Source organism: Rhinatrema bivittatum, chromosome 13 (assembly GCF_901001135.1).
Source record: "Rhinatrema bivittatum chromosome 13, aRhiBiv1.1, whole genome shotgun sequence".
NCBI lineage: Eukaryota > Metazoa > Chordata > Amphibia > Gymnophiona > Rhinatrematidae > Rhinatrema > Rhinatrema bivittatum.
In genome coordinates this window covers 57,490,113-57,507,075 of record NC_042627.1, presented here as the reverse complement: position 1 = coordinate 57,507,075, position 16,963 = coordinate 57,490,113, and the positions used below count along the sequence as shown (strand labels likewise).

General features: G+C 39.5%; 1 protein-coding gene across 1 annotated transcript in view; it reads left to right on the top strand.

Annotated features, from left to right (window-relative positions):
* FBN1 (fibrillin 1) overlaps positions 1 to 16,963 on the top strand; it is a 292,212-nt gene that overhangs the window by 186,566 nt on the left and 88,683 nt on the right. The window contains exons 31-32 of the mRNA XM_029574409.1: positions 3,470 to 3,595; positions 6,457 to 6,582. Of these exons, the coding sequence (XP_029430269.1) occupies positions 3,470 to 3,595; positions 6,457 to 6,582 (252 nt within the window). The remainder of the gene's footprint in view (positions 1 to 3,469; positions 3,596 to 6,456; positions 6,583 to 16,963) is intronic.

Below are 16,963 nucleotides of genomic sequence, written 5' to 3'. Positions count from 1 at the left end.
GTGCACCGTGACAACTCCCAGTGCAGGAAGCTGCTGAAGGCCTCGAAGCAAGCACATGAGATGGAGCAACCCATCAACATGCACATATTAAAGTAATAAGCACCCTCAAATGAAAAGCCAAGCAGAGGGACGCAATCTGGATGCACAGGCAGGAGTCTAAGATGGACTTTGTCCGCCTTCGCCATGAGTGCTCTTTCATTGCAATCCCTGAGCAGGTCCGAAAGCACTATCAAATAATGTGTACTGCACTATGCATGACTCCTGAGGGATGAAATCATTAACTGATCCACCTGCTGGGTAAGATAGGTTGTTGATCAACCTATATTTACCTGGCTCTTTCTTTGGAACTACAAAGAGGCGTGACACAATCATGTTGGGAAAAGGTGGATGTGACAATGGGTCAGTTATCCTGCCTAAGGCCAGTTCATCTGCCAACTTTTTTCTCACTTCAGGACAAACTGAGTTGCACAAGGACATTTCTGCAAGGGGCGGTGACCAATAGGCCCTTGTATGGGAAGTCATACAATTAAGGAGGCCCGATTGCGTCGCCGGGCATAGGTTTATAAAATCCCCCCTATGCATTCTAATTGCGGGCCGCACACACGTGTGGCCCACAGTGGTGGCCCGCCCGCAGTGGTGGCCCGCCGGTTTGAGTACAAATTTAAACTCCTCTCCAATACAAGCCACTGCATTAGGGATGGAGTTCTATTAAAAGCCTCACTTGCCTCTTGCACTAGGACTCTTCCTAGGGCATTTGGTGGCTCGGTGACCTGCCACACAGGTGTTGCAGATGTGCTTATATTTGCATTCCTGCACGGAACAGCCCCCTTTATTAAATCGCTAGCATGCCTCTGACATATTGGATCCTGCTCGCCCCTGGTCTTGAAATGGATGATTGTTGATGGACGTGTCCAAGCTTCTTCTGGTCATGTTGGTGAGCCACAACTCAACGTTGTGAGAAACCCATGACATGCTCTGGATGTCAGCCATTTTTTTTCTAAACCACTCATCATAAGTGAGCCAGGCAAAACCCTTCTACTCTGAATGTGCGCTGACAACTGTATCCAAATAGAACCATAAAGCCTTATGCTGCGAGGGATCTGCCCTTCCAACTATAGATGCCATTTAAGTTAAGGAATTGTTAATGTTTTTGCCACCCTCTTTGTGCCCACTGGTGGCTCGTGCTGCCTACACCCTTTCTGGGAGCAGTCTCCCCTTCTGCGCCCTTCCAGTAAACTAAAAATGCCTACATATTGCTAATGCCTGATGCGACGCTGGAGGGAATGCAGAACACCCTGCCAAAGCTGCTTACTGGTGCTCATTGTGGACAGCCCTGCACCCACAGTGGCAGAGCCCTTGGCTACTTCCTCAACTAAAGAGCCCCAGGAGCTAGAGGATGACTCCAAGGAGGAAAGCAGATGCTCAATTTTTTTTAGTGTCCATTTTCCTAACTGACCACCAGCAAGACATTTTTTATTTATTTAATTTTTTGAGTTACTCCTTTTTTCGGTTCCTCTGACTCAATCTCGCCCCAATATTAAGTCAGAGGACCTACAGAAAAGAAGAAACTTTTGGAGCTGCTCAAGACTTAACACCAGCTCCGGGGCTGGCGTTAATTTTTGAAGATAAAAATGTGTGCGTCGGGTGCACATTTGTTTTTTACATAAGGGGTAATAGCTTAGCTAATAGCCTCATAAACATGGCATTTATATATGATGAGCACTATTAATTACACATTGGTTTGGGCATGCATTTTGGATGTGCTAATCCCTTTATTGCTTAAGGGGTTATGGACATGCGTCCAACCACGAGTTAACCTGTGCACTATCCTGAGCGCACAATATTGCATCGGCCTTAAATTTTAATCGGCATTAAAAAACAGGAACATCTGTTTTTTAATGCAAAAGTACATGTATTGTGAAAGTCACACATAACAATACAGTCATACTTTTTATTGGCTAAAAGTCTATTTAGCAAGATATGGCTAATTTTGATGGGTTAATTGTTTTTTTACCCATTAAACGGTCCCTAAGTCTTTGCAAATTTGCCCCTAGAGGTCTTTATTTTTCCTCCTTAACTCTGATTCTGCTTATGGAAATACTTTTGTTTCAGTGGCTGCAAAGTAACAAGCACTGTTGCCAGTTTTATGCTGGAAAAGGAATGCAGTGAAATGGCACCTTAATCTATAAATGAATCAAGTGCTATCGCAGTGCTTCACCAGAACGTGCATTGGATCTGTAGTTCCCTTTAACTTAGGACACTGCGCGCCATCTTACGCTTCTGTACAGATTCAGATCATAAGAGCCAACTTTGCAGCATGATTGGAAGGGCCAAACTCAACAAAAATTAACTGCTCCCTTGTCACAGGGAACGAGTTTGCTCAATCTTGGGGATGATCAAGCACCCACTGCACCCTCAGTTCCTAAATTTACCCATAACCCGATATTCTGGCCAAGTTTGTGTTTTATTTGTGAGTGATGAACAATAGCCTAAGTATTCTTTTATTCAGATAGGTGTGCACGTTCATATAAAAGCCCTTTTAGCCATTGTCGCTTGCATGACCATATTCAATATGTATATTCTTTTGAATGGCCTAGTACAGAGATGTCAAACTGCAATCATTGATGGCTACAAACCAGTCTGATTTTCTGGATATCCCTAATGCCAGATATATTTGCAATTGAGGCAATCCATGCAAATATATCTCAGGCATATTCATTAAATGTGTCCTGAAAACCAGACTGGTTTTGCAGCCCTTGCGGATAGAAGTTTAAAACCCTTATTTTTGTTGTTTTTTCCATGGAGTCATGCAAAAGATGTATGGCTTTTGAATGCTGCTTAATGATGTTGACCTCAAAGAAGCTTATTTATTCATTTAATGGATGTATTGTCCATTCATCTCCATAGGCATTTGACTTTAAGAATGAAAAATCCTGAGAGGTCAAATTTCAGTGCTGCGGGCAGCAGAAAGTTAGCAGGGTAAACTTAATTGGGCTAACTTTGACAGGATATTCAATGGGATTTTCCTGGGTGAGTCCATCGCTGGAAATGCCATCCTAAAGCTAGGTGGGCAACGTTGTCCAGTTAACTTTAGAACTATGATCTACTCAACCGATCTTCCCTACCTAAAGTTGCATGGATATAGCTCTGAATATCGGCACTGCTCGGCTACGTTTAGGCCATGCCCTGGAATCCTTCCCTCCCCTACACACACACACTCACCCGCACTACATCCCTCTTTTTTTTCTGGCTAGATTTTACTTGGGTAAAATGTTGTGGGTTAGCGGGGCAGCAAATTGAAATTTCAGGATTGGTCTGGGTAACCGAGACTTACCCAGACAAATCTTTCAGTATCAACCTCTGAATTTCTAAGATTTATTTTCCTGAGTATCTTATTTGAATGTGCTAAGCCTAAAAATGATTTTCTGTTCTGGTGTGCTGATTTTATTTCATTTTTGTTCCTTTGTAGACATTGATGAGTGTGAGAACAACCCTAATATTTGTGATGGTGGTCAATGCACAAACATACCCTATGAATACAGATGTCTTTGTTTTGAAGGCTTCATGGCCTCTGAGGATATGAAAACTTGCCTAGGTAAGAAAAAATGCTTCATCTTTAGAAGTCTATTCAAACATCTGTAATTTAACTTTATATATATACCCCCCCCCCCCCAATAACTTTAAAGAAATGTATAGCAGGGCTGTGCATTCAGGAGAAATGAAATAGGAAATAAAACAAATTTTTCTATTTTGTCTCATTTCATTCTCAACATGAAATGATTGAAAATCTGACTAAATTTTGTTGGTTTTCACGTTTTGTATTGAAAACAACCAAAAAAAAAAGTGTCATCCATCGGGCCTAAGAGTAGATTTTCAAAACCACGCACGCGCATCCATGTGTGCGCGGTTCCTGGCACGCACATGTAGTAAAATCCGCGTACACGTGTGGGCGGCCCGCAATTAGCGTGCACGGGGGGGGGGGGTTATAATCTATGCACGGCGACGCAATCGGGCCTCCCCCAGTTCCCTCCCAGTCCACTCCTTAATTGGAGTGAACTAGGAGGGAACTTTCCTACCCCTATCCCTACCCTTCCTACCTCTTCTCCTCTCCTCCCCGACCCCTACCCTAACCCTACCTATCCCTCATTTTTTTATTGTGTTATTTACTGCTCCTCTGGAGCAGAAGTAATCTTTGCGCACCGGCTGGTTGCTGGTGCGCACATCCCTGAGATAGCTGCTAATGGTGCAGTCCTGGTCCGCCCCTTTGGAGAGGCCCAGCACTTTGGGGCGTAAGCCTCATTATTTACGCACGTGGCCCTTTTAAAATTGGGCCACTAGGGAACAGGCTGAGGCCCAAAGCAGGAGCCTTGGCCTACGCCTGAGTGAGATCCCAGGGCCTGGCCGTCACCTAGGCATAGGCTGCTTTTTTAATGTATTTTTGGGGTGTTTTTTTAAAAAAATGTTTGTTTCATTTTGTAAACTAAAGAAAAAGAGCTAAACAATAAATGAAATGAAACTTGTGGGGAAAAACACTCCAATAACGAAATTAAAAGACAAAATGAAATGTTTACCCTTGTGCACCCATAATATTTAGCATGAAAGTAAATTTAAATTATGACCATGTGTATTATAGTAAGCTAAGTTAGTCCCCATCAATAAGAATGACTAGTTAATTAAATAAATGAACAGTTAATTTAAGATGTGTAAGTCAATAAAATACCACAAAGTATGAATTATTTGAATAATTGTTAGCTTTTAAAAGTAAGTAGTAACAGCAGTAGTAGCAGTCGCAGTATTGGTAGTGGACTGCTAGACATATAGACCAAGATTTCATGGGAAAAACTGTTTGAAATCAAGTGTACTCAGATCATTAATTAGATCCATGATATCCCTACCTGTGGCGTTAGGGACCGTAAGCTTAAATTCTGTTTCTCCATGCAAAGATGATGAGTAGACCCATAATAATATAAGCAGACACATGATATTCTACCTAGAAAGTATGTGCAACAGAATAAAAATACTCAAAAGCCAGTAGACTGTGATACAAGTACCTAGTGCTGCAAGTATTTAGATCTAACAGTCAGAAGAAAGAAGTAAATTTCTTCTCAGCAGACATATGAAAATAATTACAGATCTGTCCAAACGGGGTATTACAACTTTAGCTAATCTATAAATACCAGAATGAAACCTCCGATAAAACACAGCACAAATTGCTCCTGAAGTTGATTCATGAACAGTTTCTCAATAAATTGTTTAGATTTTTAAAAAATGATGATTTGAAACAATTTAGGCATTTCCTCTTTAGTCAAAACTTCTTTTATGAACAGAGTTTATGACCGGCAGTTTTAAACATGAATTGATGCTAGCATTTGGGAAGGAGAAGGCAGGCACAAACTGAGATAGCAGCCCCTTCTCTATCATTTTAGCAAACTGAATTTTCAGTATAAATGCCAGAGAATATTTTTTTTTTCTATGAACACAAAAGAGCTGACTGGAAGACATTTGTTACTTTAACTTGTTGGACTCTTCTCTGTTCAACCCTATGGAACATAAAAAGAAAATCAGCAGATAAACAGACTTTTAGCAAAATATGTTTAGGGCTCCAATCTAAGTTTAATTGATAGTAGTCGCTACTAAGAGTTACACCTACAGTGGAATGCTGAATGGTACCAAAAGAGATGACGGTATTTATAATGTGAATATTTGACACACAACACAGTTGCCATTGGTTTTGCAAATCCGTATATCATAAGGTGGTAGTGTCTTGCCTGGCTGATGGAGTGTGCCAGTAGAGTGCTCCTTCTAAAGCTTCACATTGATGTTTGCGATGGGTTATGATGAGCCCCCGTGCCTGGTAAAGGACAGGACACTTCCTGTTGGACTTCAGTCATAGTTTCTTTAAATCTGCTGCTACCATGATTAGATACGTTTAGAATTTTGCATGCATCAGGAGACCGAGGGACCATGATGATGATGCACAAGATTATCCTTGTTTGCTTTGGATACTGAAAATCTTTTATAAGGTTAAGCCCAATACTTTTTTTCCACCTGCACTGTACTGGAAAACAGGAGGAAGCCAAGGGTTTCACCCAGAGGAGCGGTGACATCATTGGAGAGGGGACTAAAACCAAATGATTTCAGTTGCTCAGTTAGCATAAGGGAATAAATCAAATGTGTTGCAATGCACATTTAGCAGTACAAATGAAAAAAGAATGAAGATTTCTTTGTTTTATTCTGTCTTATTCCAGCTGTATGAATTACCCTATAATGCATGTATGCAGATAAAACTATGCATGCAGTGCCATACAAATAACATTCCATGCAAAGCTGAAATTCTTAAAGAATCATGGAATGTGCCATATCATGATTGAAGTTTATATACACATTGCCTGTCTTCATGAACCTTCCATGCTCCCTTTGCAAGATTTCTCATGAAACTTACAATATATTTTTCAGATGTGAATGAATGTGAACTGAATCCAAACATCTGTCTCAGTGGAACATGTGAGAATACGAAAGGATCCTTCATTTGCCACTGTGATCCAGGATATTCAGGCAAAAAAGGATCAACTGGATGCATAGGTGAATGAATAAGAAGTCCATTGTGTAGGCTGGATGAGAAGATATGTAGGAATATTTCTAATTAATAGCTTTCCAGTCCTTTCTAGTCAATTCAAAATGCCTGTGATTCCAGCTTGTGCAGCGTAGACAATTCTGAAGTCCTTTCCAATATGTGTTGCTTTCTCTGACAAGCCCATAGTGTTTTCAAAACATTTCTTGTAGCCACTTTCATACAGTAACTAGGAAATGTAACTCTAAATATTGTACTTGGCATTAGATGGTATTTTTGTGTTTTTCTTTTTAATAGTAGTTGTCCTTAGCTCTGTTTTTGTTATAGAAATGAATGTTACTTTTGTCTACATTCTTACCTAATTTGGTGGATTAAGATGGATAAGAGTTCTGATAACATCATAAGCCAGGAGAACACAAGGTCAAATAGATAGCGCTAACTGATGAACTCAACCCAAAGTGATATAATATTCTTTCCTATAGTCCTTTCTTTGGATTTTTTTTGTTTTGTTTTACTGAAAGGCTTAAAAACTACTTTCTTCCATTTTCCTCTCCTACTATATACAAAATGTCTCAGCAGCTTAGTCATATTATAGATGCTATTTCTTTTCTATCATGTATGTTTTTAGTGGAAAAAGCAGATAGGAAACATCCTTTGAGGTTGCTTAGTTCCCTGCCACAATGCCTGTGTTTTGTTTTTTAGTTGGAATAATAAACATGAACATTTTGCAGAAGTTGGTGGATTGAATGTGTACTTGTATTCTGTCTTGCTTTGAAAATGCCTTGCAGGTTTTGTTGCAGGCAAAGTTGGCTTCTTGTGTTGGCCTTGGATTGAGGATCAAAATTTGATTTAGAATTTGTAAAGAACAACGGGAGACAACCAACCTAAAGGAATTCTTGAATACTGAAATACAATATTACAGTTAGAACACTTTCTTACTATGCAATATAATGGATTATGCAATTATCCACTTACTCATGCTGCTATGTACCGTGTCTCATGTCAAATAATGTTTAGATCAATCGTCCTGATATTAGCCATTTTAAATGGGATGTGTGAGCTGGTTTGCATATGTTTTGATAATGAAGTAGAAACAATAGTACTCCTGAAAGTTTATACACAAGAAAGAGGGTGTGACATTTCCCCCCCCCCCCCACACACACACACCCCTCCCAGGGCATCATAAATAGAAACCTCTATGGAAAATGGTGTTTAAATATGCTGCTTAATGCCTTAATTAGTGTAACTCACAATTAAATCATTCATACATACTGGTCCCATGTAAGACAGTGGATGAGCTCTCCTTACCTTAGGTACAGCCTTTAGTACAGTCCACGCTGCCACACCAGGCTGCTAGCAGTGTTCATAAACACAAGTAATTGCTGAATAATCGGTTGTATTAGGGCTGAGGATTCTCAGTCAGCAGTGCCTTTTAATTAACTATTTCTACATTGGCTAAGCTTCCCTCCACTCATTTTCCTTGCCTTACTTTGCAAGTTGGGAAAATCTACATCAGTTCAGATTTCATATTAATCTCTCTGTTCTGGGCCCTTTAATCAGTATCTGGCCAAAAGATGGTTTTCCTTCACTTGAAGCTAGAAGTATGTGATGCATCAAATTGTTTCGACATAGCTCATAATGGCCCAGATTTACAATAATATTTGGAAATACTATGTAGCCATCAGATATTAAATTGGCTAATGTATGAACATATTTATTTATATTTATATAGCTGCATATCAATTTCTAAGCGTTTTCCAGAACCCTTATTTTTTCTATATAAATGTAAAAGAGAGTTTTGATTCTTCATGCTACTTTGCATACCAATTAAATATTTTGGATTATTCCAGACTGGTGGCTCAGTGGCAGTGGCGCCATTCCTGAATCAGGTCTTCTACTTTTTGGGTCACATATCTCAGGTTTTAGGAAGTGATCCCAAGGACCACTGTCAGATCAGTGTAACCCAGTCAGAGCGAGCCCAGACTTGGTCCCAATAGGCAGCAGTTGACTTGACACAAGCAGAGCTGACGCAGAGGCCAGGACAGGTGTCGTTCAAGCAGAGTTGTAGAACAAGAAAAGGTCACGGCTAACAGAGCTCAAGCAGGCAAGGGTCAATAGCAGTAAGTCAAACTTGAAGATAGAGGAAGAGCAGGGGGCATGCAGACATGGTCAGGGAAGCAGGAACTCAGCAGGGCAAGTGGTGACACAGCAAAGCACTGAGAACACTGGATGGACCTGTTGCTGAGGCGCTGTTTGGTTGCACAGTGTTTCCTTATATACCTGGTCAGGAAGTGATGTCATCAGCCGGTGCCATAGGAAGACTTGGCTGCAGGACCTTTAAAAGGAGTTCAGGGGTGCAGGAAGTTCTAGGCAGGACCCTTAGATGCAGCACGGTGCAGGTTGCTGTGCTGGAGGTGCTTGGAGGTAAGGGGCATTGCAAGCTAGGGCTGTGGAGACAGCACTCTCAGATCCAGTGACGAAAGGTGGGGGAGAAGGGGAACTGGTTATCATACAAAAGTGACACCTAATACCAGATTTTAGGGTCTATGATTGCAGGTTTCCAGAAGAAACCTTGATACTTGAATTCTGACTGAAGATTGTTGCTGCAACGACTGAAATAAAGTCAGTTGGGAAGGGATATAAAATAGGTGAAAAGATCCCAGTTTTGCTGTGAATGAAGGATCATTGTATCAGATTCTAGTTTGATTGTGCTTTAAGCCCAAAGGAGGAGAAGCAAACTGCCTGGTCAAAAATACCCATAAATTTTGAGCTTACATTTTCAAAAATATAATTAGGACTTAGACATGTAAAATAAGCAGTTATGCATGTAAGTCAGCCATGTGCACACAATGTGGGTTTTCAGCAGTTTTAAAATATGCATGCAATTTTATTATAAATAGAACTTTGCAAAAATATGGGCATTGCACATGCAGAAACTTTAATTATAAACATCATCATGCCATTCATGCATGTGACTGTGCTACATATTGAAACATATTAACTTTACACATATGCATATATGTTAGACGTATACTGACCCAGTTTTCCAAGTCAGTTTGAGCATTTAGCTCGTGTTTGGAAACTGAGGGGGTTTTGTATGTGCTTGAAAATGTATTAAGTAAATCTGCTGTGTATGTTACTGAAGATATAGAGGTCCATATTCAGCCACTGGCTAGCTAGGAATCTTAGCTGGATAAATTTATCTGGCTAACTTTGTGGACATATTCAGCGGCATAAGCTTATCCAGCTAACTTTAGGGCAACTCTTCAGGCCCCACCCTGCCCCCGAGCTAGCCTGATAACGTTTTAGCTGGATAATGAGCTATTCAGCTATCTTGGGGCCGGTCAGTTTTGAACAATTTTCAAATTCTGCCCTTTAGCTGGACAAATGGTGCTGAAAATAGGCCTCATAAGCCGTGAAAGCATTACTTTCATTTTGCAGTGCACTATTGCTGCACAGTAAGTTCAGTTTCAAAAGATATAACTGTTTTAGAAAGATCTAAAATGTTATAGTAACATATCCAGCAGAAGTTTTGCATTTAGAGCAGCTGCTTGTTACTGACGTGAGCAGTTCTGAATCCAAGAAATTTTTAATCTTACCCTGTAGACTAACAGTTCAACATTCTTCATGTCCCTCAACATTCTTCATGTCCCTGTTCCAAATTACATGAAAAAGAATGCGTCAGGTTTTGCAGAGCTGGAAAATCATTGTCATGCAGGCTTGTTGAAAGTCATGAAAGCTTCCATAGCTAGAAGGGCTCTAAACTTAGGCAACCGCATCTACAACTATAAGTTTTAGATTCCTGATGCTTCTTTGGTAGTCCTACAGCATGCTTCTGCATGTATAGATGTTAATCTGTACAAATCATGACTAGCTGTAAGTGAAGAAGAATTATACAGTAATGTATCACTGACTGTGCAGCAACACAAAACCCAAATAAGGAATTTGCAGTTTGCAGAAGTGTAGATATTTTGGCAAACCATCTACAACTGAACTTTCATGTTAAAATATTAAACAAGTAGTTTACTATAAACTGCAGACTTCGTTTATTTGCAAAAAAAAAATATTTTAAAAAATGCGAGTGTTTGTGTAGTGTTTAGATTTGCTGTTTCTTGAAAACAACTGAATAATGTCCTCTGGATTCCATTATAGTTTTGTCTAAATAGTTTAGCTCTCTGGCCATTACTGATTGTTTCCATTTTTTTGCAAATAAACATGTTTATTTTCACCAGTCACATAACAGTATTCAGAATCCACCCACGGTCTTACAGCACATTCCCATCCCTCACAGATGTTAATTTTGTCCTTCTCAGGAAGAATGTGGGTAAAGTTTAGAGAAACATTTTGTGTCATGCAGATTATACAGCTCATGTAAAATGTGTGCATCAGGAATTCTGCAAATGGTTTAATCTTTGATGACCTTACAAACATGTTGTCAGCTAAATAAGCAGAGTAGAGCAAACCAATTCTGGCTAGTCTGAGTGACTACAGCTTCAGTCTAAGCTTAGTCCTTTCAGGAGCTGTTGGTGGGTGCATAATGGTAGTAAAAAATATATCAGTTATTCTCCTTATTCAATCTGTCAGCATCAGCAGCAGTCTCCTATTTGAGGATCATCCATAGATGTCATTATGCACAAGAGAATTAGCTGGACCGATGACCTGCTTGCAGAACGGCCATACGGGGAACCTTGGTTTGATTTCTGGGCCCATCTTCCGTTCAGGCTGTCAAAGCCTAGGAACAACATGGAGGCAACATTCACAACACTCGGGAGGCAATAAGCTGCAACCGTTGCACAACAGTGACAGCTATGGGTTGGATTCAGAGTGTAGAGCTGTACATGCATAGGGTTCTGTGGGGAGGGCAGGTGTGTAGTGTTGTACATGGAGGAAAGTGGGGTCTAATCAGAGGAAACTCTCAACTCCCCTTTAATAAATGGCAAGTAGTGGGGATGGGGCAGGTTTAGGGTGGGTCAGGTTGATGTGCCACTTCCCCCTCCCCCCCCCCCAGCCAAAAAAAATGCACAAATAAAGAATTGTAAATAATCTAATGTGACTTTTTTTTTTTTTTTTAAGACCTAACTTGTTAGTAACAAACTCACCTTCCCAAATTCTCATTGCAAAATGAAAGTAATGCTTTAACTGCTTATGAGGCCGATTTTCAGCAACATTTGTCCAGCTAAAGGGCAGAATATGAAAATTCTTCCATACTGACCGGCCCCATTATCCAGCTAAAATGTTATCAGGCTGGCTCGGGGGCAGGGTGGGGCATTCTGTGGGGGACCTGAAGAGTTGCCCTATGTCCACAAAGTTAGCCAGATAAATTTATCCAGCTAAGATTCCTTGCTAGCCAGTGGCTGAATTTTTTTTTTTAAGACCTAACTTGTTGTTAGTAACAAACTCACTTTCCCAAATTCTCATTCTTTTAGTTATTTTTCTTGTCCTTTTGTTTGTACTATGTCTGCTTCATTCAGCAGTCACGTTTCTAGTTTGCATTTGACTATACCTTCCTTCTGCTTGTTTTGAACAAGCTTGAAGAAATCACTGCTGGCCTTTTGAGCAAACCATTCACAGGCTTGAAATATACAATCCTCCTATCTATTATCTTGATTTTTTAGCCTGACTTCTTTTAGACCCTGTCAAGCCTTTCTTCGCTCCAAGCCCTCAATTATCCTTTGCACTGTTTTTCCAGTTCTCGATTATACTTTTGATCTGATAGTATTCCATGTTATGTCTGGGATCCTTTTCTATTGGCAATGAGATCTCCTCAGCCTTACTTGTAAAATACTTCATAATCAGTGGTTATTTTATTAAAAAAAAAAAAAAAAAAAAAGGTCATAACCAGCCATGGCCTCCACCATGAGCAAATAGGAAGGCAGTTAAAAAAGATTCCAGGTCAGTAACCTGGCTGAAAATTACCACTGCTCTTAATTAACCAAAGTAGCCTATTAACTTCTGAGGATAAAGTGGTGGACTGTGCAATGGAGTGGGAGTTGTCAGAAATGGCTTTAACGCTCTGTTGTGGCCAGCTTTCTGCTGCATAGTATTAAGCTACCTTTGGCATTTCTCTGCCTGCAGACATGGTTTATTATTTTACAACCATCTACCTTTTGCTTTTGTTGGCCATTCCTTGGCCCAGGAACTAGGCCAAGAAATGAACATATATATGACAATTCCAAGGGAACTAGCAATCTCAATTTATTCTCTAAATCATTGCCTTCACACCAAATTTTTCCTTTTTTTTTTCTGCCAAAAACAGCCTTTCACTGATAGAAAAACCCATTAACAAAGAAGAAAGGGATCTTAATGTTCTTTGAAGCTTCTGATTTTGCCTCTTTTTGATAGCCATGCAGGATTTTAAGGCAGATACATTTCTCAATAAGCAAAGCTATTCTCAGGCAGCTATAATTTAAGATACTGGCAGACTTGCCGAGTGTACCAGCATTACGTAGTTCATATTTTCACCCAGAATAACAATTTCTGACCTAATTTTGCTATAGTACGTTATCCACGACAAGTTTTTCTTTCATCAACAGGCATACACGTCTCCTCATAGCATGTAATTTTCCTGCAAGGAAGCTGCTGCATTTCACTTTTCAATGTTATTTGGTTGTCAGAGCCATCTAGCAGTGGGCCTGAGGTGTTCAGGAAGATCCTTTTAAAGTTCCACAGAGAACAAATGTTTTCTGTAATTCCAATTCCTGAAGGTGACAGGAAGTATTCACACTCGATTACGCAATCTTTCTCACTCACTCACTCATTCATTCATTCATTCATTCATGCAGTCACTTTCTCCCAAAACTCAACAAACAAACAAAACAAGGTTTGCTCTTTTATTGGACCAAATATATTTTTTATTAGCTTTTGGGAGTTGATTCTCTCTTCCCCAGTTCCAAACAGAAAAAGCATTCACGGGAGGTGGGGAATGCTAAAGCTCGTTTTAAAACATGCATTAACGTATGTTATTAATGCTCTAGTAAATAGGTTCCCAGTTTTGCTGTTCTGTAGAATTGTAGATGTAGTTCAGATCTCTTCATTCTTCTGGAGCAGAAAAGCTTCCACATTTCAAAACAGCAGCATTTGGGAACTACCAGGGAAATCTTTTAATTGTTTTGCTTCACTTGAACAAACTCAGAACTATTTGCATCTTTTATTTTAGTGAAAATAATACTGTAAAGATCCACAAAGCATTGCATTCCAGGTGGCATGAAGTACATTGGCCTACTGTAAATTCTATATATCAGGGAGCTTTGCTGTGCAAGTCCATTCCATCCAACCACTGCTTATGTGCCAAACACTGTAAAAGAACATTTGCACTGGCTTTGTCTTTACATGGCAGAAAATAGAACCATATACAGTTAAAATAATAACACCATACTGGGTCAGACCAAGCCCAGCATCCTGTTTCCAACAGTGGCCAATCCAGGCCATAAGAACCTGGCAAGTACCCAAAAACTAAGTCTATTCCATGTTACTAGTAATAGCAGTAGCTATTTTCTAATTCAACTTAATTAATAGCAGGTAATGGACTTCTCCTCCAAGAACTTATCCAATCCTTTTTTAAACACAGCTACACTAACTGCACTAACCACATCCTCTGGCAACAAATTCCAGAGTTTAATTGTGCGTTGAGTGAAAAAGAACTTTCTCCGATTAGTTTTAAATGTGCCCCATGCTAACTTCATGGAGTGTCCCCTAGTCTTTCTATTATCTGAAAGAGTAAATATCCAATTCACATCTACCCGCTCTAGACCTCTCATGATTTTAAACACCTCTATCATATCCCCCCTCAGCCGTCTCTTCTCCAAACTGAAAAGTCCTTTAGCCTTTCCTTATAGGGGAGCTGTTCCATTCCCCTTATCATTTTGGTTGCCCTTCTCTGTACTATATACAGTTTGGAATTCCTTTTTCTCAGCAGTGTTCATCTTCCTAAGTTATAACCAGAGGCTCTCAATAACACTGCATTTTTGGGATTCAAAGGGCATGCGTGCAGTGTCCATCAGCCTAGGCTAAAACTCTATGGGGAAAAAGATGACAAATGCGCACATGGGTACAAAAGATCATAACAGAGCACGCTCTGTACAACAGATAAGTCTGGAATGGAGTGCTAATAAGGGAACTATAGGCATTATGACCTTCTCTAACAAGAAAGTAGTCCATGGAGACTTGGGTTTCTTAACTCACTATGAGCCACATATTTCCACTGCTTGTCACCATCTGATCACTCTAACACATCAAACCGCCTACTCTCGGCACGCCATTCTCCTTCACTTGTGCTCTCTGGTAAATGCTGTCTTTTACTCATTCTGTTCAGAGCTGATGAAGGGAGTGTCAACTCCCGAAAGCTAGTTAAGAAATGTATTGTGTTAGTCCAATGAAAAGATATCACCTCATATTATATTTTTCTGCTTCTTAACTTTTATTTCTGCATGTTCACATGGACTAACATGACAGCCACTCTGCTTTACCAGTTTATTTATTTCAATTTGATATTCTGTTTTAACAAAAGCAGCACAAGGGGGAAAGCATTAAACGGCCACATAGTATACACAGGGGCAATGAGGCAAGTTAGGTGGCCCTAATGGCCCTTATCTGTCAACATCTGCTATGTTACTTTATTTATTACGAAAATGAAATACATCGACTTAAGCCTTGCATATTGGATTTGCCAGTATATATCCTGATATGGCACTCAGTTTTTGGCTTAGAGAAGAATTGCTTAATTCCTATTAAAATGAAATCCACCTTTCACAGAAATTCTCTTCCTTGGAAGAGCATCTGGATACAGGCCTGTTAGGAATTATTCAGAAGAAATAAAGGATAAAACTGAGAATATCATAATGCCTCCTTAAAAAATCCACGGTGTGACCACACCTTGAGTCTTGTGTGCAGTTAAGTTGCCCCATCTCACAAAAGATATAGCTGAACTAGAAAAGGTACAGAGAAGAGCAACAAAAATGATAAAAGGTAGGTATGGAATGGATCCCTCATGAGAAAAGACTTCTCTTCCTCAGCTTGAAGAAGAGATGATTAAGAAGGAATATGATGAGTTTATTTATTTATTTTTATTTATTGAATTTTTAAATTTAAACATAAGCATTAATACATGCCATATATTTCAGACAGATTATATATATATATATTTCCAAAATACAATATAATAAACTTTTAGAAATCATCCAAATAGCAATACAGAAAGGAAATTATCTAATGATATCTTAATACAAATTTACTCATTAAACTCTGCCTGATTTAACTATGTAATAAGGAGAGAACAAAATGGAAATCAGATGCATATTTACTCATCCTAATACATACAATAGTAAAAAGAGAGTAATGGGAGACTTCTTAATTTATCCGGTACTAGTAGGCAGATCAGATCTAAGCTCATTTTTCAAATTCAAGAAAATTTCCAATTGATCTGGTTCCAGAAAAACATATCTAGTGTTTTCTAAATTCAAAATACATTTACACGGAAATTTTATCATTATTCTTGCCCCTACTTGTCATGCTCTAGGGCATAGAGTAAGAAATGTCTTTCTTCGTAATTGAGTCGGTCTTATTATATCTGGAAAAATCGATATTTTCCCACCGAGGTATAGCTTATTTCTATTATGAAAGAAACTCTTTAATACCAAATCCCTCTCAGCTGCTGTTGAAAATTTCACTAAAAGCACACCTCTCTTTTCTATTTGTTCTTCTTGTGTTGTTTCAAGAAAACCTGAGAGATCTTCAAGTGGGGATGGTGACTCCGGACGCTGACCTCGATTTTCACTATCCCCTGACGCTCCACTACTTCTCTGGTCCAACCAAGCCAAAAAAGGCTTTCAAGAATTTTGGCAGTTCACAGGAAGCTGTAGATAGTGAATCTTGAACAAATTTCTTAAGCTGTTCCATGGGAGATACTAATTTACATTTAGGAAAATTGATAAATCTTAGATTGTTGTATCTAAGATTATTTTCCATAATTTCCATTCTTTTCTCTATCCTGGAGTCCCCTTGTATCAAGCCCATTTGTATTTGCTTGATTTGGTTCATTTGTACATCTAACTCTTGAATTTTCATCGCATTCGCTAGAACCACAGGGTTAACCACATTAAATTGGTCTTGAAAGCCTTTGATCATTACTGTTAAAGAAACTATCACTTTTTCAAGTATTGATATCCCATTCCACAACGAATCAAGAGTAAAGGTCTCTGGCTTATTTAAAAGTTTAATGTCCATTATATTTACCGTTGTGGTTTGCGTCTGTCTGCTGCTCAGCCTGGTCTGACTGACTCCTTCCCTCGGCGGTGGTTTCTGGCAAAAAACTGCCCCCTCCGCTCAGTAAGCTGATGTTCATCTGTCTCAGGGCGGTTAAGGTCCCCTCGCCCTGGGGGTGGCCTGTTGCGACTG